Source organism: Gossypium arboreum, chromosome 4 (genome assembly GCF_025698485.1).
Source record: "Gossypium arboreum isolate Shixiya-1 chromosome 4, ASM2569848v2, whole genome shotgun sequence".
Taxonomy (NCBI): Eukaryota; Viridiplantae; Streptophyta; class Magnoliopsida; order Malvales; family Malvaceae; genus Gossypium; species Gossypium arboreum.
In genome coordinates this window covers 4,143,656-4,167,489 of record NC_069073.1, presented here as the reverse complement: position 1 = coordinate 4,167,489, position 23,834 = coordinate 4,143,656, and the positions used below count along the sequence as shown (strand labels likewise).

The 23,834-nt window shown below is 30.0% G+C and overlaps 1 protein-coding gene across 1 annotated transcript; it reads left to right on the top strand.

Moving 5' to 3' along the window:
* The first annotated feature begins 20,799 nt into the window (after positions 1–20,799).
* On the top strand, positions 20,800–22,896 carry LOC108459905 (auxin efflux carrier component 5). The gene is made up of 5 exons (XM_017759305.2): positions 20,800–21,571; positions 21,661–21,746; positions 22,151–22,308; positions 22,508–22,584; positions 22,661–22,896. Exons 1-5 carry the CDS (start codon positions 20,898–20,900, stop codon positions 22,731–22,733), a joined length of 1,068 nt encoding a protein of 355 aa, XP_017614794.1. The 5' UTR covers positions 20,800–20,897; the 3' UTR covers positions 22,734–22,896.
* The last annotated feature ends 938 nt before the right edge of the window (positions 22,897–23,834 follow it).

Here is a 23,834-nt window from a genome sequence, read left to right as displayed (position 1 = left end):
CATGTGCTTATCAAAAAGCTTAGGTTATTTAAAATTTCAAATATTAAAACATTTTATAAAACTATACAATTTAATTTAAAATAATTTGAGAGCTTTAGAAGCAATTTAAAATCATTTAGAATAGATTTGTGGGTGATTGGAAGTGTTCGAGTCAAATCTAAACTTTAGTGAGCTAGAAAAACTCAAAACCGTGAAGTGACACAAATTCAAGGGCTATGTATTAGCACATAACATCTAGGAGCAGATACATGGAGCAGGGTACTGATACATAGGGCCTATGTATCGGCACCTGGGCTAAAACTTGTAGCTTTTCAACTATTTCCTTGTCATGTTCCGATACTTATAATATAGGAACTAGAACCTTGATCCTTGAAGCGGAAAATCAATTCAAAAACACTTTAAAAACATATCCACACACTTCCATACCATTTTAACTAGTCTCAAAACATAAAAAACACATTCTAAACCCATTTTAGCTCAAATACACATTACAAACATATTCAAATGACATAATGATTCAAAGCTTAATTGATAATGTTTAATGGGGTTGAAATATAAATTAAAATTTATATTTTACAAATACATATCTAGGTATTTATGTGCATGATGTGAAGAAATATGAGAATGAAACATTGTTAATAGTCTCTCTATATATGGATGATTTGTTGGTAACTGGTAGCAGCAATGATCTGCTTGCTGAGTTTAAGAAGAAGATGCAAGACATGTCTAAGACGTCTGACTTAGGTGAGATGACTTACTTCCTTGGCATGGAAGTTTCATAGACTCAATAGACCATCTTCATAAGCCAAAAGGCTTTTTCCTTGAAGATTTTGAGCAAGTTTTGCCTGGAAAACTGTAAGCCAAGAAGCACTCCTGTTGCTCAAGGAGAAAAGCTCACCAACAAGGGTGACTTTGAGAGGGTAAATGAAAAAGGCTATAGAAGCCTTGTTGGATTTTTGCTTTAACAACAACGAGGCATGGCATTATGTTTGCTGTTAGTCTTTTATCCAAGTTCATGTATTGCTGCAAGGTGATCCATTTTACGGCAGCAAAAAGAGGCCTAAGATATGTTAAAGGAACTCTAAGCTTTGGAGTTAAATTCATTAAGGATGACAACTTGAAGCTAGTTGGATACACAGGCACTAACTGAGCTATATCAACAGATGACATGAAGAGCATATTTAGCTACTTCTTCACACTTGGTTCAACAGTGTTTTGTTGGAGTTCAAAGAAACAAGATACAATAGCACAGTCAACAGTTGAAGCAGAGTACGTTGCAGCTGCAACAACTGTCAACCAAGCCATTTGGCTAAGGAAGCTATTGAATGCTTTGAACTTGAACCAAGGGGAAGCAACAAATATTTATTGTGATAACCAATCTGTTGTTGCAATTGCAATGAACCCTGTCTTCCATGGCAAGACAAAACATTTCAAGATTAAGAATCACTTTGTGAGGGAAGCTAAACAATCAAAATAAAGTAAAGCTAGTTTATTGCAGTTCTGAAGATCAAATTGCAAACATTTTAACAAAGCGCCTTGGGATTGCCATGTTCGAGAGATTGAGAAATAATATTGGTGTCTGCTGTATAGAGGCCAAGGAGGAGTGTTGCACTATGGTCAGCAATACAATAGAATGCATGCACATTCTGTCTAGTTTGCATGCTAGTCTTTTGTTTAGTTCTTTATAGTTTCATTTAGTTAAGAATGAACTTAATTTGTTGCTGATTGACATGATCAACTTACGCGCAAGCAAAGTTTTACTAGTTACAAGATAATTAGTGGGAGTAGTTAAGCGTTTGGCTGTCTTTGGTAATGCTATGACTTCATATAATGCATTTTTTCTTGCTGAAATATAGTTGAGATCAGTTTTCTCAGCATTACTGCACGTTTTGCTTCTTTGTTCTCTGCTTCCCTTTCTCAAAAACGCCAACATTATCTAAGTCAACCAACTGAAAGTTCCCCGTCAGTTTCCAGAGAAATTGTATTCTCCCAGCCAAGGCTCAAAAACCACTACTCCTGCCTAATAATCTAATTTTTTTCAAACTTTTATATATTAGTTGTTGCACTCGATCCCAAAAACAAATCTCTGGATATTGTCCTTCTCTAGAAACTGTCACCTCTCCATCACTCAACAAAACTTGGCCGCATCATATCTCCGCTTGCGGCTATGTTCTTCACAAGCTTCTCCAGAAGGATCATTATTTTTAACCTTCTTAGTCGCTTTCTCCAGCTGCGATGAAATAGGAGAGCTAGGTCTCTCCTTGCTCGGTGTTAGGGTGATACTCACCGTCTCCATTAATTTTGATTCGTCAGACTCTTTGCTTGGGTCTATTTTTAACTAAAACATTTTATTTTTCTAAGGCTAAAATAGTTTTTCAAACTCAGATTTTCTCAAATTATTCCTATTTATGGGAAATATAAAAACAAACCCTATGATACATATGGTTCCTATATCTTGAGTAATATTCATAGGAAACCTTTCCATCATCCATTCTGTGTGCATCTTGCACTACTTCTCGTGGTCTTAGAGATCATCTTGCTGCGTTGCAACACTTGTACATCACAACATAAAGATTCCCAGGAGAACCAACTATTTGATTGTATATTGTTTTCACTGTCTTTAATCTTTAATGTTATATGCATCCACGAGGCCAAAACTTTCCAGCAATATACAGAGATGTGTTACACAACAATGTCCTACTTGGAGAGCACCTGGGCTGTGTGTGAGAGAAGTTACTAGAGCTTCCAATGGAAACTTGGAGCAATTGCTGGAGAGCATTAGAATATTCAGATTGGCCAAATTGAAGAAATAATGAGATCAGGCACCTAACAATTCATGTATTGGTGGATCTTTCACTTGTTCTTGTTTGGAAGCACTATTGTTTCCTTAAATTAGAGTGGGTTTTCCCTATACTAGCCTTAAGGACAGAAGAATTCGGCTCTTGAAACGTGTCAGTTCAGCAACCACCCATTGTGGAATTTGTTCTTTAACTACAAATGTAATCTATTTGAAAGGTAATTTGTCTCAAAACTTTGGTCACTATAATATAAAAAGTGAGAATAAAATAAAGTTTGATGTAAAAGTTGTTTTTATAATATAAAATTTTCAACCCACCATAATATATTTTATTTTTATTATATTATTATAATTATAATATTTAATTTAAAACATTAATTAATTTATGATAATTATATATTTAAAAATAATTATAATTTAATTTACGATTATTACTTACAAAAGTTTAGTTAAAATAATTATAATTGAAGTAAAGGTCGATTTAATTGATATTATTTTTATGCTACATATTAATTATTTATTATTTACAAATTATTATAGTCAATTTATTGAGTATTAATAAAAATAAAATTGAGTAGTAAAATTTAAAATTTTTAATATTATTAAAAAATTATCTACAAAATATTAATTTTTATATGGTATTTGAAATTTTCTTTTTTTTTTTTGATTTGTTAAATAAGTTAATATATTTAAATTATATTTAACAATATGAATAAAAAATTAAAAATTAATTAAAATAATTTTAAAAAATATTTAAAACTAATTAAAATATTAAACATGTAAAATTACATAAAATGCATGTGCCATTAGAAATTAATTTATATTAAACTAAATAATATATAATTTGTTGTTGATTGTATTATTATATTTGTCATTTTAAATATTTTTATTACTTGTAAAATTTATCATATTTGTAGATAATTTTTTAAAAATATTGGTTTAAATAAATATACATGATAAAAGATTTTATTAAAAGACTTCTATTAAACACATTTATATAATAAATAAAAAATTAAATTTTATATTAAATTACTTTATATTTAAATTATTATGTTTTCATTAAGAAAAAGAAAAACATATTCCTTTAGCTTAAAATAGGGTTAATATATTATTTGTCCCAATGCATCCAATTATCACTTTGGTACCTAAAATTTTTTTGTATTAGTTAGGTAATAGAAATTTCCAATCCGTTATTAGTTTTTCCCAACCATTAATGGCGTTAAAAAAAAGTGATATGACACATTGTGACCGCGCCACATCATTCAAACTTTATTTTCTAGAAATAAATTAAAAAGAAACAGAAGGAAGAGAAAATCGGAAAAATATAAAAATAAGAAAAATCTCAATTTTTTAAATCTGAAAAATATATTATTTTTACTTTTCAAAAAACATAAAACACAAAAAGAGAAAATACAAAGAAAAAGTCAAACATATTCAGAAAAATCTCAAAAATTTTAACAAATCAGAAAAAATATGGAAAGTTATATAAAATTTCCGAATAAAAAAACTTTTGTGAAAAAGTGAAATTCCAAAGTTTGTCAAAAATTTCAGAAAATCTCAATTTTCTTTGAAAAATAGAAAAAATTATGGAAAGTTTTAAAACATGTGAATTAAAATATATAATTTAAAAAACTGTGATTTTGGTTTTTTGGGAAAATATTCAAAATCTTTAAAATATTTTTTCTAATTTTCTATTTTTTTGAGATTTTCTGAATTTTTCACACTTTTTTAAAGTTGTGTGTTTTTAAACAGATAAGTATATTTTGTTAATTTTGGAAATTTTATATAACATTCTATATATATATTTGTTAAAATATTTTAAGATTTTTCTGAATTGTTTTGATAGAATTTTAATATTTTATCTTTTTTTGTGTTTTATGTATTTTTTAAAATAAACGTAAATAATTTTCAAGTTATGGAATTTAAAATTCTATATATATATATATTTTCTGATTTTAAAAAGAAAATTAAGAATTTTTATGATATTTTTTCTATTTTTCCTTTTTTCGTTTCTCTTTGAATTTATTTCTAAAAATAAAGTTTGGGAGCATGCCACATCACACTCTATTATTTTTTTTAATGCGGTTAATGGCTAGGCAAACTGGGAATAGATTGGAAACTTTAAGTATTAAATTGACAAAAAAAAATTCTTTAAATATCAAAGTAATAATTGGGTGTAACTTTGGGGAGCAAATAGTACATTATCCCTTTAAAATAACTAATAATTTGTTTAATAAGTAAATTTATAGATCATTTATAAATTTCATAAATAATATATTTATATAATTTATATAATATATTATACTCATATTAATTATATATATTGTCTATTAACTATTAACTATTATGATCAATTTATTTACTATTAAACTAAACGAAAATCGAGTAGTGAAGAGTTTAACTCGAAATATATCAATTTTGTTTATAGTTTTTACTAATGATTTAATGATATTAAGAATTTCTCATCAGCACTATATCTGAATTATCAAAATAATTTATGTATTTTAATTATCTTTATTAATTATTATTTTGAATAATGTTAATTTATATTAATTATATGAAATAAAATTATATAATATTTATAAAAATATAATGAATAAAATTATACACGTAATCATGTACAACACATATGGCATTAGAAGTTAATTTATTCTAAACAGTTGGCTAGGTCTTTTTTTATGTTGAGTTGGTTCAAATTTTGTTTCATTAGTTATAAAAATAATAAAATATATTAATATTAATACACATACAATTAAATTTAAATAAAAGGTATCGTGTTTTATTATAAAATATGACACATTGAGTTAATTTTTTCTCAATCAAAAGCATATTATTATTGAATTTTACAAGTACAATTATAATTAATATTTATTTGAATTAACTATAATTAAAATCAGGTATTACAGAATAACTTCAAACTATTAATTGGAATATATCTAGAGTCAAACTAAAATAACTATTGGAAGAACCTACACGTAATGAAATTTAAATAAGAATAAATTTGAAAATAACACCTACATAATTTACACCGACAAGAACCAAACATAAAATATTGAGGCTTAATGCACATTTTAGTCTATGAAGTATACCGCTTTTTTCACGTTGGTCCTTAAAGTTGTTTCAGGCCACTTTAGTCCCTAATGTTATCAGACGTTTTCAGTTTAATCCTATAGACGTTAAAAACTAACAGTTGGGATATTCAGTCAATCATATGTTGCCATGTGTCAAATGATATTTAAAATAAAAAATATTAAAAATTGAAAATTTTTATAAAATTACAAAATTAAAAAAACAATATAAAAAATTATTAATTCTTTTTTAAAATTAGAAATTTTAATATTTTTGAATTTTAAGGTGATAAATTTTGGATAAATTTTGTTCAAATTATTTAAATAATGAAAATAATTTTATTTACTATTTAAATGATTACTTAATTGAAATAACATTATTTTTCATTATTTAAATAATTTGAAAAACAATTATCCAAATTTATCACCTAAAAGGTCTACAAATTATAAATTTTGATTTATTAAATTATAAAACAACTATCATACGCTCAAAAAATAATGATCTCATGTTCAAGCTCTAGTAAATGTGATTTATAAACTATTAAAATTCTATTATTTAAAATTTTCTAGCAAATTTTAGTATTTTTATATTTTATATAATTTTATTTTTAATAAATTTAATATATTTTTATTTTTAAGCATTTTGTAATTTTTAATAAATTTTAATTTTATCACATTTTTAAAGAATTTTAAAGGATTTTACTAGGATGATGACTCATAGTGACGTCATTGTATGACATGTGGTAGCATATGATTGGCTAACTAATTTTTTTAACATCCAAATGAATGAAACGGAAACGCCTGATAACATTAGGGGCTAAATTAGGAACGTCTGATAACGTTAGGTACTAAAATAGGCAAAAAAAACTTTAAGGACCAAGGTGGGAAAAGTGATATACTTCAAGGACTAAGGTATGTATTAAGCCAAACATTAATGCTACGTTTGATTATTAGTCCCGATAACATGAATAAAAAACTTTTTAACACATAAATTGAAAAATAATTAGACATAAAATAAAAAATAACTTAGACAAATTTAAACATACAATTAGAAAAATGAGTAAAAACTCTCGTAAAAAATAATACCTCTTCAAAATAAACGGAAAAATTCCCTTCTTTCTGCTATAAACAAATTCAGTAAATGATTAAAAATTACCGATTATAATTATTCTATATTTACTCAATATTTCAGCTTTTGCTTAACTTTAAGAATGCCTCATTAGTAAGCAATTTTATTATTAAATATGAGTGGAACTGTAAAAGAAAATTTTGTAAAATTGATCAAAGTTATAGATGAAAGGGTGTGGTGAATAGATGATGGAAGAACCATTGGTACCGACTACCAAGCAAATGTAAATTATTTAATTGAGCGAAAAGCTCTTCTTTAAACTGCAAACAACACCTTTATGTGTAGGATTTGACTTTTGTCTGGCACATAGTTCTGTCTTTTTTTAAACAAACATACATACCTAATCACATGATTAAGATATCACCATAAACATTTAATATTTTAAGAAAACTTCAACACCAATCATGTCCAAACAAATCATCATCATCGTCGTCATTATTATTATTATTATTATTTTTTAAATAAAGGCTTTTCAATTGTAGCATAGCATGATTCAAGTAATATCAAGTAATAAAGGCTTTTCAGTTGTTAGAATTAATAAGTCTTCAAATTGTTTATTTGAAAAAAAATTGAAACCTTTCTTATTGGATGATCATAATACTTCTCAAAAATCAGAATTCTTGGTCAATAAGATACCAAAATGGATGATTGACTCATTCCGTACTAGAAATAATCGTAGAAAATCTTTTGATAACATGAATTCCTATTTCTCAATGGTATCCCACGATCAAAACAATTGGTTGAATCCCGTGAAACCATTTCATAGAAGTTCATTGATATCTTCTTTTTATAAAGCAAATCGACTTCGATTCTTAAATAATCCATAGCACTTCTGCTTCTATTGTAACAAAAGATTCTTTTTTTTTATGTGAAAAAGGCCCGTATCAATAATTATGATTTTACATATGGTAAATTCTTCAATATCTTGTTCATCCGCAACAAAATATTTTCTTTGTGCGGTGGTAAAAAAACATGTTTTTTTTTAGGAGAGATATTATTTCACCTTCACTAATCTGAGTTGCAGGTATCTAACATATTCATATCTAATGATTTTCCACAAAGTGGTATGTATAACCGTAGAAGATTTAGCTCCAATTTGAGTATTTAGTCATTTTTATGTGGAGTTTAGTATTATATATGCATGTATAAGTAGTTCAAAATGATGATTTAATTCAATAAAATTTGTTACATACATTTTTTTTCAAGAAAAAAATTGTTACATATTTTTTCTTATACACTTCCTAAACTATACATAAACTCTTCAAACCTTTAAATCGAAGAATAATACATGCTTAAGTGCACTTGAACTCACGTTTTCATGATTTTTACAACAACAACAATGATGCGAACTGAGTTAAAACTCAATCTATAAAACTGTGACATATTTTACCTGCAATTGTTACATACTTTTTTTTTAATAAAATGCCCTGTCATTAATCAACAAAAGCATAAAAGCATCATAAAAAACAATATCATGGAGCACAGTAAGATAGTCCATACCAAACCAAAAATCATTAGTTCTAATTAAGCTTAAACGTCTTAGAGTGTCTGCTAATCTATTGCCTATATACACTACATACTTAAAAAATGAAGAAAAACATAAAACAAGTGTTCAGGCTTCATTCAAAAAATATCCCAATAAAGTTAAATCATTAAAGTTGCTCTTAAATTTAGAAATGACTAAGTATGAATCACGTTTGTAATTATGTCTTGGTAGCCTTCATCTCACAAAAATTCGAGGGTTATAATAATGGCTTAAGCCTTCTCCCATATGGCAATATGCATGACTATTGTATGCCAAGCAAAGCCAACCCTTACCAGGCTGTCCACATCTCGCACAATCATCTTTAAACTTGGGTGTTATCCCAATCCATCAAAGGCCTCGTTGGTGTTAATTTTAATCATAAAGCTCATGGGAGCCTACCACAGTACCTACTATGGCTATTTAGGGAAGATAGGTCAATTCAACATATTATGACTCTTGAACATAATCTAAAGGCCTTTGACATAATCTAAGGCAATATGTGGTGGAGTTTTTATTCCTAGAATAATTTCATTATTGTGCATATTCCTAAAGTTCCAAAGGTAGACTATCAAGCTCCTGAAAGAATCTTTTTCTAGGAACTTATTGCAAACTGTAACCAATATACACAACTATTTGTGTCAAAGTTCAACTGTCATTAATGCCACTTAAAACAAGAGTGTTACGAGATACCTGACAATCTCAAAGAGCATGTATATCTAATTGTGCACCATGTCTTCTACACCGAAATTCATTAAAAATTGATGTTGAATCTATTCAAGTTGTCGTTGGAACCAATTCATGTCCAAGTTGTTAATCAAACAACTTGATTATTGGTAGTATTCTAAGCTTTCAAATCTATCTCAAAAAACATTGTGCAGTCTATATACATTCCTCAACCTAGGTGGCACAATAAGAACTAAGAAAGTCGTTAACCTCTTTATCATTAAACAAATTGCACAAAAGAGGCTCATTCCATCCTCCCTCATTCATTTGTAATAATGTCATTTCCTTTGCATCTCTTGACAATTTCCAATTAAAACTTAAGTGTTCCCTATTCAAACCATTCTTACCCCACTAATCCTCCCATATTTCCACATTCATACCATCCCTTACCTACCAATAGTAGCCTAATATCAAACTTTTAGAGAAAACTAACAAACTTTACCATACAAAAGAAAGCTTAAGAATGTGACATAAAACACATAGAATGAAAGAGTGTTAGTATTACGAATTAACCTCTAAACTTTCCCACTAAGAAAATCAATGTTAAAAAGCGAACTATCTTTAAAATCAAGGCAACATAACTTTAGGCATCCTCAGATTCTCCCAAGAAAGCATAATCCAACCTCGATCTTTCATGCCTACCAAAACCTGCGCATGGTACTTATAGCAATATCAATAATAGTATTGCGTAAAAGAAAGACACCATGTCATACGTAAACAATGTTTGAATGATTTATTTGATAACTACCTCTTTACCCCCCAAGATAACAAACATTTGGATCAACTTTATATCTTCCTATGAAGCCTATCAACCACCTTTCTAAAAGCATTAAACTTATTTCTACCAATAACAAATGATAACTCTAAATAAATTTTTGAATTGTCAACAACCTTCACTTTCAAAATCTTACAAATTGCAACTCTATGTTTATTGCGTGTATACGAGCTAAAATACATTAACAATTTATCAAAGTTTACCTATTGTCTAAAAGAGCTCTCACAAAAGGCAAACAAATCTTTCAGTATTCTAACCTTAAATGCCTTATTTCTAACAAACAAAAGGTTATCATTTGCAAAAAGGAGATGGGTTACCTCAAACCATTTTAGTTAGCTCTAATTCCTTTAATAAATCCCTTGTTCTGTGCCTTAGCAAGCAATGTTGATAGACCTTCCAAAAATAGTAGAAAAAGATCAGGTAATAAGGGGTCCCCTTGCCATTAACCATGTTGTGGCCTAAAAAAGTCTGTCAATACGCCATTAAACGAAAAAAAAATCATTGAAACACATCGAATTATGTTCACAATCCATCTTTCATTAAAACCTAATGATAACTCGCAATTCCTAATTCAAGTAAAAGATTTTCAGCTTAACAATCTAAATTGACAACACCATGATTAGGTTATTTTGATACCCGACCAAGGCCTATGTAATTACACCAACATTAGTTGCAAAACTCGAAACCGTATTATTATTTTGATTATCTTTTTGGGTTTGGAATATTAGATGGTTTCTTTTAAGTTTTTTTAGATTCAGACCCTTCAAACTCTTTCTCTCTCTCTCATCAATAATTTCCTCAATGATTGACTATCTTCTTAGGCTATCTTTCCATGTTCTTGACTTTAAGAGGTTTTGTTGAATCTAGTGCCTTAAGTGTAGTATATTCGTTTTTGCCTTAAATGTAATATATACCCTTTGTATATTGTCCTCACGTGGTTTTTGCATGTAAAGCAAAATAAAAACAAATATTAGTTCACTAGTTGTCTAATGTTTAACTAATACTAAGTGGTATTACATGGTTGGATCGTAATACGAAAAGAAAACTTATATAAGTATACGAACCTAAACATGTCTTTAGTCTAATTGGAAAGTAGCAAACCGATTGAAAGACTAATATGTCATCTATTAAGTCCAATTAGGGAGATGTTTTGTCTTGGCATCAGAGCAGATGACTCCTAGAAGATAGAGACATAAATGTGACTGACTGGACTAATAGTACATCTGACAGAACCCAAGAAAAATAGATCCTAAATCCGTTTGTGGATTTATTCACTTATGAAATTCATAGTGTAACATACCTTAATCATAAGCGAATGATGGACGATGTATATGTGACTCGTATACTTTGATGTAAGTAAAAGTCTGAGTTTCAATAGATAAAGAATTGAAAGCTGGTGTGTTAGGTATACGAATTTTGTAGTATGTAGCGACATTCACAATAGTGGAATTCATAGCCCAAGACTTGGGTAAATGATATCCTCTTATTGGCATTACATGATAGATGAAAACTAAACATGGTCATAGGTCGTTTGTTTTTGTGATGAATGACTTAATTACTATATGATGGTAATTAACTTTTTATGAAGGAAGATGTAATGGTTTCCATGAGATACAATAGGATCATATTGGGAGAACGGACTAATCCCAAAGAAATTAAAGATATCCTATGAGGGTAACACACTTTACAAGATCATTAGACGGGCACTGATCGAGTAGCTTTCGTAATGGTATGTAATTGGGGAGAAGTCAGTCACGATACTATAGTAAAATGACTTCGTGACAAAATGAGTTTATAATTAATAGGTGAAAAATTAGAACTCAAGTATAAATCATTGGAGCCCTAATCACATATGTCCAATCGATCCCTCCATTAGCTCGTTGAAACCATAAATGAATTGTTTGTTAAATTAAATGAACATAAATTGCCCAAAATTGGGGTTAGAAGAATTGAGTTTGTGATTGATTGATTGATTAGATTTAAGCTTGAATATGCATGATTATTAAAGTGTGTTAATGTATGTTTTAATATAACTAAGCATGGTTTCTATGATCTGTGTATGATATGTTAGAATAGGAAAATTGGCATGAAAACACGAAATAGTATGTACAGGTGTCAATGAGTCATATGTAGGTTTGGCATGTTTTGTTATCTTTGCAATTGAATCATGATTCTTATGCTATGTAATTGGAGTCCCTAAATGTTATGAAATGACTTGAAAATTTGCAATCGATAATCCGAACACATGATAAGCATGTCTTTTGCTAGGGTATTGATTTGTTATCAGTATATTAATTGCCATCATATTGACTGTTATAAGCATATTATTTGCTACTGTATGGAACTGTTATGAGCATATCAATTGCTACCATATTGATATGTTATAAGCATGCCATATTACATTGCATCGGGTGGGACAATATGTACGAAGGAAAATTGGTAGTTTATCTGCAAATATTTATTATGCAAACCACAAACATCGACAATCTATCTACAAACTTGCTGTACACCTACAACCAATGGTAGTTTTTATCCTATTAACTGAAAAGATGTTGTACATCTACAACCCATTGAAAGTTATTACCTCCAAAAATGTTGTGTATCTACAGCCAGTGGTAGATTTTATCTGCATTTTTTTTGTTGTGTATCCACAACCAATGGCAGCTCTCATCTGCAAACTATTGGTGGTTAAACCATAACCTGGTGTACAAGGTTGTTGGAGTTCAGGGAGAACTCCTATTGTTGTGTGTAGTAGAGTTGGGTATGACCTTTTTTTATATATTGAAATTGCATTGCAATAGATAAACACATGCATACATAAACTACGAACTCTGAATTGATAATTGATAGTGCTTCTTCTATGTCTTGTTATCTAGTATGTTTTATCAATTGTTTGCATTAATTTTCTTGTGATAGAATTCACACTGAGCTTCAAAGCTTATTCCCCCTTTTTTTTTCATCCTTACAGATAACCCACTAGGTTAGGACATGGGCACGACATCCAAAGGGACTCAATGAAATTGTTTGTTTTTATAAAATTTCTTAAATTTCTCATTTGATATTCTTATTTAGAGAGTGCATTATTTTAATTTTGAACTGTGACATGGGACTTAGGATTTGATTTCTTCTTATATAGCATGCATGACATCTTATTTGGTTTTAGGTTATTGAATTTGGGATGTTATTTAATTACACATGAACTTCAGTTTTTATTAAAACTAAGTTAGATATCACTTTTTTTCACTGCTAAAAATATAATTAAAATTTTGAGTGACAAACAAATGAGAAATTAACCAAGTTTTCTGAAAAGGTAATCACCATCACATAGGAAAGTTAAGCTAATTCGATTTTTGATAGCTCATGGATTTTTCTAAAAATAGACCAAGTCTCTTCTAAAGATAAACAAATATTTTAATATTGACTGTTTTAAAAATTCCAATCATACTAGGCCATCTTGGTGGTCGATGTAATCTCCAAAATTCGGGCCTAACGTATAAGTCGGGTTGGGGAGGTTACAGAAAAGGATAGAAATGATAAATTTAGAGAAATATGTAACATTTAGAAGTGAATGTGGTTTTCTCACTAAGTATGGAAATGAAATGAGAATTAATTTATGATTTTTTAATTAATTAATTAATTGAATTTCAAAAATTAAATTAAATTAATTGATCATTTTGAATCCATTGAATGTAGAAAAAATTAAATATATTTTCTTATAGATACTTTTATGGTAAAGTAAAAATTAAATATATTTTCTCATAGATACTTTTATGTAAAATTGTCATGATTTTAACGGAATCAGATTCGGGTTGAGAAAATTATTTAAAGGAAAAATAAATTAATTAAAATTCATTTATAATATTTATTTTATTTTGGGAAATAAAAAAAAATATGTATTGGGTTGAATTGAAATATAAAGTGTCAGGTTAAAAGTTTAGTAAGCACGTATAAAACCAAATACATGAGAGACTTGAATCTCCATCATAATACATATGAGGGGAGACACACCCTATCAGCCTTCTCTCTTAGTTCAATTAGATGATTGTTTTTCTATTAAATAGACATCAAGTGCTTCTACTAATTCAACTAAGGTTTTACTTCTTTCCCGTATAAATAGAAAACACTGATAGGGTTAAATACACAATAAATTATAGATAACTTTGAGATATTGGTATTCTACCCGAAATGGTGAGAATTTATTTCTACATATAAATTTTATTTTTCGGGAATAATAATTTTTTCAGTTTCTATTTGAGAGAAAGTTTTACTTTCTCACTAAAAGTAAAAGAAATAATTTCTAGTTCTATGTTTGATTCGAAAGTATTCGAGTCCACATTTAAAGCAATTCGTGATACGATAATAATGGAGAAGACCGTTCGACTGAAAGCCAGTAACGATAAGGATCCATTTAGCCCAAAAGATAGATGCAATCTCGGAAAAAAATTATAATTATAAATATCACAAATCAATTCAGTTTTCAAATTTTTATTTTTTTTATTATGAAAAAAAATATTTTCAAACTGGATTTTATCCATAAGATTTACCTCTGGAATAACTTATTCACTAGTAAGTTACTAGATTTCTTATTAGAGAATTTAGAAGTACATCATCTAACATAATTTCACTAGTGATATCCACTAAGCTTGGGAAGAATGCAATCTCTTAAAGCTGTTTGACTTGATGGGAACTTACTCAACGGAAAGATTACTTTGTTTCTAGGTTATCTTACCAAGTAAACTCACTTTAAACTTGGTTACAATCCTTTTAAAGTGACTCTGTTGTTGAATGAGATGGAACACTTGTCAAAGCTCAAGGTTTTATGGTTGACCAACTCAAATCTTGTGGGCAAAATTTCAATTTCGATTGCGAATCTCATTTCATTAAAGAACCTCGATTTATCATGTAATTTTCTTGGCGGTAAAATCCAAAAAGCTTATCAATGTTAAATAATATGATGGAAGTTGAGCTTTATCAAGACTAGTTAATCGGTGAGAGTTTGGCTGAGTTGACAACTTTGCTTCGACTCAATGTTTAACAGAACAATCTCACCAGAGAATTACCAAAGAAAATCACTACAAAGCCGTCTTTGATCTCAATCACAACTATTTCACCGGAGAAATCCCTGAAGTTTTGGCTTCGAATCAGTATCTCGTGCGGATAAATCTCATTAACAACAATTTTACCATAAAGTTAACATCCAATCTCGGTAAGTTTTTTCCTTCAAAAGACTTTTTTTCTTTGCTAAAAAAAAAAGCTTCAGCTTATTTTCGTTTTTAAGAAATCAGCTTTCATGGTTGATTAAGTCTTAACTCGATGAATATGAACATTATCATCAATGCAGGGGATGTGGGTTTGAGTGTGCCGAAGTGCATTATTGTCCTATTTATGGATTGAGGAGGAAGGCTATGGATAGTTCTAGGCATTATGTCAAAAAAAGAACAGATATAATCAAAACTAATAATGAGATCGTTAAAAAAAAAAAGGGTTCTCACGGAACATTCTAAAATCCTACCATGAATGTTAGTCATTGAATTATGTATATATATTTATAATTTTGTATAGTTTTATAATTTTTATAAATTAATTTCTATTTTAAAAGAATTCTTTTATATAATTTGTTTATAGAATCAAGATCAAACTTACAAAAAAATATAAAAGTTAAGACTAAATTTATTATTGTATCAATAAAAAAGTGTGACATCATTGTTCCATTAGTTACTTAATAGTTAGTGACAAAAAATTCTTGAAAACCTTAGTGACTAAATTATAACTTTTTTTTAATTTAGTGACAAAAATAATGCGTATAGGTGAATAACTAATAATATAATTTACCTTAAAATTTAATATTGAAATTAAATATTAACAACAAAAGTGCTAGTTTAAATAATAAATTAAATCAAAATACCATATCGGTAACAGCTAGAGCAATATAATTCTCTTTCCACAAAAGAGCCATACTAGGGTTTAAAAGTTTGAATTTAAGATAATACAACGGATATAAGAGATTTTGGCTTAGGAGCTTGACAACAATGGGAGACGACTCTGGCTTGTATGAACCAAAAAGCTAATGAGGGGAGGGAGTATTTATAAGCATGGTAAAACAAAAAAGTTTGACACCCAAGGATGTCAACATTCAGTTAATGCATTTATTAGCATTAGATTTATGGTAAATGAGAAAAATTCAAATAAAAAAAAGGAACTCAACACCGCAAGTGTTATGCTCCATTGAATGTATATATTAGGGTTAATGAAGAACATTGATGGGTGTCAAGTTGTTTTTGTATTAATGAAGAACATAAATTTCGAGATATTCCTTCGAAAACCTAAAAAATAATAACTTTTGAAGGTATATATTTTTGGCAGATATTATTCACTCCCGTAAAATATAGGGAAAATTTCTATAATTCCATGACCGTCAGTACAAAATTACCACCCGAATACGTAAACTTGGTTATTCTTCTTTCTCCAACAATTTCTTTTGTCCTACTCATGCAGACAAGAATAATTGATGGACAAGAATGGAGTAGTGAATAAATTCTAATACAAAATAAATTGCCCCCCTAAATTGGAAAATATTAATTATATATTTTCTATCACCTTTAGGCTATAATTCCCAAGCACATTTGAATTCAACAAACCAAAATATGTGGTAACCATTCAATATGGTTATGTTATTCGAAATGAGTATAAGAAAACATGTACAATGAAGGCTAAGACCAAGCTTTTTGTTTGTCATTTATGCTCCAACCATTTTTTACTTTTTTGGGGGTAAGAAAAGAGAAGGCTCAGCCTTATACAACCAAGTTGCTAGCAGAACAAATACTCAGTTCAGTAATGCCTGGCTTGTCCCCTAAGAAAATATTGTCATTCAATCCTTAACTATTTGAATTTAATGTTAAGAATAAAGAATTATAATTAATTAAATTGGTTTTGAGAATTAGGATTTGGGTTTAAATTTCGAAGTTTTTAACTTTAGCTTCACTCCTTTTTAGCGTTATTAGTGTTTTATATTATAGAAATATAGTGGTAAAAGTATATTGATATGCTGATCGAGCAAGGCGAAGGTGGTGGATAGGTAGTTCACCTCGTTTGGTAGATGGTAGAGAGCCGCCACTCAAGGTGGTTGGAGTAAGGAATAAGGAGGAGAGTCGAGAAATGAGACAAAGAAAGAGAAGGAGAATTTATTGGATGTTCGAGCCTTATATACCCTTAGCTCAAGTCTCGAGGTGCTACACGTTAGACCTACATAGGGAGGTCATAGGCAAGTGGCCAAGTGTTTGTTATTATATGTCTAAGTAGGGTGGGATTATGACGTGCCTTCGGTCCTCTCAAATGGGAGGTGGTGGTTACAGTGTGACCTGCCATTTAATAAGTGGGGCCCTCCTATCAGCAAGCTTGGAGGTGTTTTCTAAGGGTTACTTTCAAAGGGTATGTTGTAGGGTGTCTACAAAGGTGTGATGGTATTGTTTGCGAGGTCATTGCCCAGTCCAAGCAGTTAGGGCGTACCAGTTGCCCCTAATCAAGGGGGAGCTATATAGTTGCCTCCCTCAGGATGTTGCTAAGTGTTCAGTGCTCTGAGGTTTCATGTAGTAGTTAATATGAAACAATTAAAATTTGAAACGACAAGGCCTGCGCGTGGGATATATGTGCAGTGTATGTTGCTTCAGGGCACGCCTATACATGTATGCACATTAATGGTTTCGCATTATAATGCATTGTCGAAATTATTACTTGTCGTTTGAACGTTTGAAATATCCAAAAGTAGCATTCTCATTGACGGTTAATAATTGTGCTTGTCTTCTTCTAGAAGCTTCTTGTACATTGAAGTGCATATAAATCCCTGAACTTCAAGCAATACTTCTTTTTATCGGAGTTGATAAATTTTCAAAAAGATTCCCCTTTGATTAAGTTGTCCTTCTTGCAGTTTGTGATCAGCATCTATGTGAGTTCTTAGTAAGTTTTTTTACTTTTTTTTTTTTTAGTGTTTCTTTTTATTTTCCTTTAAGTCAAAATGGTGAGGAGAAATTGGGATAGGGAGGCCAACAGTAGCATATGTGTGTGTTGGGAAAAATCTAATTCGAAAATGGTTTTCTTGCATAGAGGAAAATTAAAAATTTGAAAACTAAGTCGGTTTGTGATATTTATAGCAATAAACCCTTTACCGCAATAGCACATGTGTTTTCGGCTAGACGGATACTTATGGTTCCTAGCTTCCAACCGAACGACCTTTCCTGCTATTCTCGTACCACGAACTGCTTCGAGGTTGGGCTCGAACGAATTCGAATGAAACACAAAACCAGAAATATTCCATTTACTTTTAGTGGGAAATCGAAATTCTCTCTTTAATAGAAATCGGTAGAAAAACTGAGATGGTAAGTTATTCTAGTAAAGTCACCATCACAGGCAACAAGTGAGTGACCATCGTCACTGGAAATCAAACCAGGATGGCCAATTATTGTAGTGGGTTTTTGGAGTGTCGAGCAACGCTCGAGGACGGATAGGATGGACAGGTGGAAACTTAAAACATATGTTGCATCATATATAATTGTTATTCATTGATTTATTGTATGTTTCATGAGGAATGCGTTAATTTCTACTGACTTTTATATGCGTTATAGTTGTCAATTATATGTAATGATTTAGAATTTAGTCTCACATTTAGTCGTTGTAAGCTCATTTCCCCTTTCTATTTTCTTTCCCTCTCAAGTAGCACAGAGAACTAAAACTCAGAAAAGCATCGGAGAAACTTTAGATTAGGAGCTTGTTTTTCGTTATTATTATTTTAAAGTTTTATTAAAGTTTTCTTTAATCTATTTCTCACTTTTATATCTAGGGTGAAGTTGTTTAGCTTATTCATTCTAAGGTATGGCACTTAAATAATACTTTAATATTTACATGTTTTGCTTTTCCATCTAGAACTCCATTAAATAATGTTTTCCGCTTGTTTATAAAATTCTTAAAATGTTTTGTTAAGTCCTTTCTTAAAAACCTTACCGTATTTTTAAAATATTTACATTAATAATATTATAATTGAATTATTAAGTAAAGCCGGTTTAAATCAAATGAATGTTTTCCTAAAAACAAAAGATATATCATTTTTTTTCAAACAAATCATCGCAAGTAAAAGAAAGGCTTTACAGGATCACCTTGGTGATCGAATGTAGCGCCTTCGACTTAGCCGAAACTCCTAGGCCGGGTCGAGGGTATTACAATATTTTTTACTAGAGTATTGTGCATCCTTCTCATTGTAAGTTCTTTTTTTTAATATCATGATAATCCATTTTAAAATTTATATAATAATTAAGCTTTTCGTAACCAAATGAGGCATATTCATTTACTACAAAGGTTGGATTCTTAATGAAAGAAATAAACCCATCAACTAACTTGCACCATTGAAACCATTCCTTCCCATGAATTTTCTACAGTTTCTTTTCGCAGTTCCATCAACAACTATGAAGAAGAATATAATAAGTGGATTTTAGTTCACAGAATGGCAAGCTAGATAGTGCAGTGATGGATATATGTGGTTAACACAGGATCTGATATTATTGGGCAGCATATATGATATAATCAACAAAAAATGGAACTTATTCTATATTCTTATCCTTCTTAATTATAAGGATTTCCCATGATGCTCTCTTACCAGCCATCGAGTTCTTGAAATTCTCATGCAATGTGTCACTGTTCAAGAGCAATGCTACCAATCCTACCTCAATTGTACATTAGAATTAGTCTTAAGATATAAATACTCATATCATCTTAAGCTTGTCTCTCATAAGAATAAAACTATGAGATTTAATGACCCCAAGTACACAATATTTTACAAATCCATGTAGGCCAACAATAAGTGAGTCAACCCCCCCCCCCCCACTATGAAAAAAGCTAGCACCTTTCAAAACCAGTGATACAAAAGAGTCATGCTGTTGTTTTACAGTCGACTATCTCAAACGTTGTAAAGCAATTAGGATGCTTAAAATTAGCACAAGGTTTGGCTTTCATGCTAAAGTTCAACCCAAATTTTGCTTCTACTTTGGAACTCCTAAACTAATTATTTATTTATTCATTTTTCTAAGCAAAGATGGATGCCTTTCATTTGGCCTTTAATGTTTCAACTTTCATAAGTCACTAAATAGTCATTATATTGAATTTGCCCCTATCACTGGATGGCCCACTTTGGCATATAATATTGATGATGAGAATAAATAAATACATGAGAATATTTGATGCAGGTTTCCACATGAGTTTTATATACTATCTATAGATAATAATATGATATATTATCATTATTTAAAATAAAAATAATAAAAATTTATAAATAAATACTGATAATTTTATTTAAATATAATTAAATAATAATTATTTATAAATAAAATGTTAAATCCTAAATAAAATCTTTAAATTTAATATTCTAATTTGAAGAGTTATTTTTGACTGACAATGCATAAAATTGCATCAAATATTATTCGAATAAATAAATAATTACACAAGATCAGAAACCCTCTTGGCAATAGTGGGTGGAATAATCGCTGGACCTCATTCCTTATTCTGCAAAGAAAAAATGCTGATCATGGCACAATAAACCCATTTGTAGACAGCAACATTACACTTTAATGCACTCAGTCACATGCCAAAGGAAATTAAAACATCAAGTCACATACAACTTAAAGAATCCACGGTATAGAATCATTCAAATACACCACCAATGAACTCTACAATATTTATTGTTATTTTCTACTAAAATAATATATATGTTCTTTGTCTTTACATGCATGAAATCCATATAAATAAACACCCCATACGATACTTTGTCAAACATATATCGTTCTGTCAATTGCACTAGGAGACCCTTGTTTTTAGTACAACTTAGAAGCCAAATAAAAATGATAGGGTGGGAAGACGTTTACAAGGTGGTTGTAGCTATGGTGCCTCTTTATGTTGCACTGATGTTAGGGTACGGTTCAGTGAAGTGGTGGGGGATATTCACCCCGGAGCAGTGCGATGCTATAAACCGCCTCGTCTGCTATTTCACCCTCCCGCTTTTCGCGGTCGAATTCACTAGTCATATCGACCCTTTCGAAATGAATTATCGGTTTATCGGAGCTGACACCATATCCAAGCTTGTTATCGTGGGGGTTCTAGCCCTATGGGCCAAGTGTAGTAGCAAAGGAAGCTATTGCTGGTCCATCACGAGCTTCTCTTTGTCGACTTTAACTAATGCTTTGGTTGTAGGGGTGCCTTTGATGAGAGCCATGTATGGGGAAACAGGGGTGGATCTTGTTGTCCAGTCATCTGTAATTCAAGCCATCATCTGGCTGACGTTTTTGCTGTTCGTGTTGGAGTTTCGGAGGTCGGGAGTCTCCATTGCATCAGCAGCAGCTACAAAAGATGGCGGAGAACAGGAGAAAGATGTGGAAGGGAACACAAATGGTGATGGTGGGGTAAGCAGCAGGCCTTCTTTCTGGTATCTCTTGAAAGTTGTGGGGATGAAACTGGCTAGCAACCCTAACTCCTATGCTTGTGTTATCGGCCTTGCTTGGGCTTTTGTTGCAAACAGGTTACTTGACTCATTTATTTCCTTTTCCTTAATCTTTGGGATATTGTGTTTTCATTTTGATTCATTGCTAAATTATGCTAATTTTGTAGGTGGCATTTTGAGATGCCAAGCATTATGGAGGGATCAATATTGATTATGTCCAAGGCTGGAACTGGCACTGCCATGTTTAGCATGGGTGAGATTATATAAATTTAAAAAAAAGAAAAAGAGAATAATATAAATTTTATTTAAGTAAAAACTGTGGACAAAATTTTATATCCCAAACTACACCTGACCATGTAAAATATTATTTTATGCCCCCACATATACAAATCCTCCAAATTTAATCCTTAAAAGGAATATTATTGTTCTCTCTTAAAAGATATCCATCCTTTTTACAAAGGACGTACTCATTCTTCTTTAAAAGAAAAACCCATCATTTTCATCAAATTTGTTTTTAAATTTCTCTTAAATATATATAAAAAAAAAACCTTCAAAAATGGAGAAATAATGTAATCAAACCTAGGACAGATGTAAATACTAGATACAGGCGCATTGCTATGGTTAATAATATAATGAGTTTGGTTGAATGGAACGCAGGAACATTCATGGCTCTACAAGAGAAAATAATAGCATGCGGCACCAGTTTGACAATATTTGGGATGGTCTTGAGGTTCATAGCGGGACCAGCGGCAATGGCTATCGGCGCCATTGCTGTGGGTTTGCATGGTGATGTCTTACGTGTCGCCATCATTCAGGTTGCTTTTGCCTTTTATTCTCGATGTGCTAATCATTCATGCACTACTAATTTAATTAATTTATAGACTTAATGGAGATTTCGTAGTTCTCGCACTTGATGACTTATGATTTCAGTATTGCCACATTACTCACCCAAATGACATGTTTCAGCTTGGGCTTTTTCTTTTTGCTCATATATAAACAATGTTAAAAATGCAGGCAGCATTGCCACAATCGATTACCTCCTTCATCTTCGCCAAGGAATATGGAATACACGCTGAAGTTCTTAGTACTGCGTAAGATCTCATTTCTTCCTACTTTCCAACTATCTTATGGTATATTTTACAAAATCCCTTTTTCTCTGTTTTGCAGAGTGATCTTTGGCACCATTGTTTCCCTACCAGTGTTAGTTGCTTATTATGCAATTCTAGAGTTCATTAATTAATCTCTCTCCCGGTCCCTCCATCAAGGATTCAAGGACTTCAGCTCTTCCATTTTCCCCTCTTTTTCCTTATGTTTAACATCTTGCTTTTGATGATCAACTGTAACTCTAAATTATATTTAGTTTATAGAAATTAAATTAAGATGAAAATCAAATATTCAAAACATATCCTTCATGAACAAAAAGAAAAAAAGAAAAAAAATTTGAGGATGTGTAACTAATCGAGCATAATTTCTCATTTGCCATTCTTGTCACTATTTTCTTTTCTTTTTTTTATGTTAAATAATAATAAAATGATATATTATTATCGGTGTAAAATAAAAATATTTAAGGGTTAAAATTAAATATAAAATATTTTATTTTAAGAAATAAATGTTAAATATAATTATTAAGCATAAATATTATTTGTACGAACTAAACAAAATAGCTCAAATTTCAAGAGATATTATTACAATTCAATGAGTAAATAACATTTCTTTTCTAATTTTGGAGCTTTTATATCTTTAATTTTTGAATTTTCTTAAATGAATTATTTAATTTATTTTTCAATTTTCATTTTGAATTTTAAAAAGTTTTTATTTTCCATAACTTTTGGAAATATAAAAAATTTGTTTTATTGAAAATATGGAAAAAAATGAATTTTGAATTTCTTAAATAAATTTTGTGTAATTTTAAATAATAAGGATCAAATTGATAAAACTATAAATATTGAGGGATGAAAATTTTATTTTTCTTTTTTATAATTGACACGTTAAGAACACAAAGAGGAAAATTAGACGAAGTGGTCAAGATTTTTAAATAAAAAAGGTATATGGATTCGATGTTTCAAAATTAAAATATTAGGACTAGATTTTAAATTTTAAAAGAATGTAGAAACCTATGCCATATATAAACCTATTAAAAATTCATATATTTTTCCTATGTTCTGAAAAAAATCTTACACTAAAAGTATTTCATTGACAAAGTTTAATCGTCTAATTGGCTTAGTGAAGAAGTTAGCCAATTGGTTCCCTATTTTCACATACTCTAGCTCAATTTTTCCTTCTTCAACAAGTTCTTTGATAAAGAGGAGACATATCGAGTGTTGAACAGGATTGTTTGATA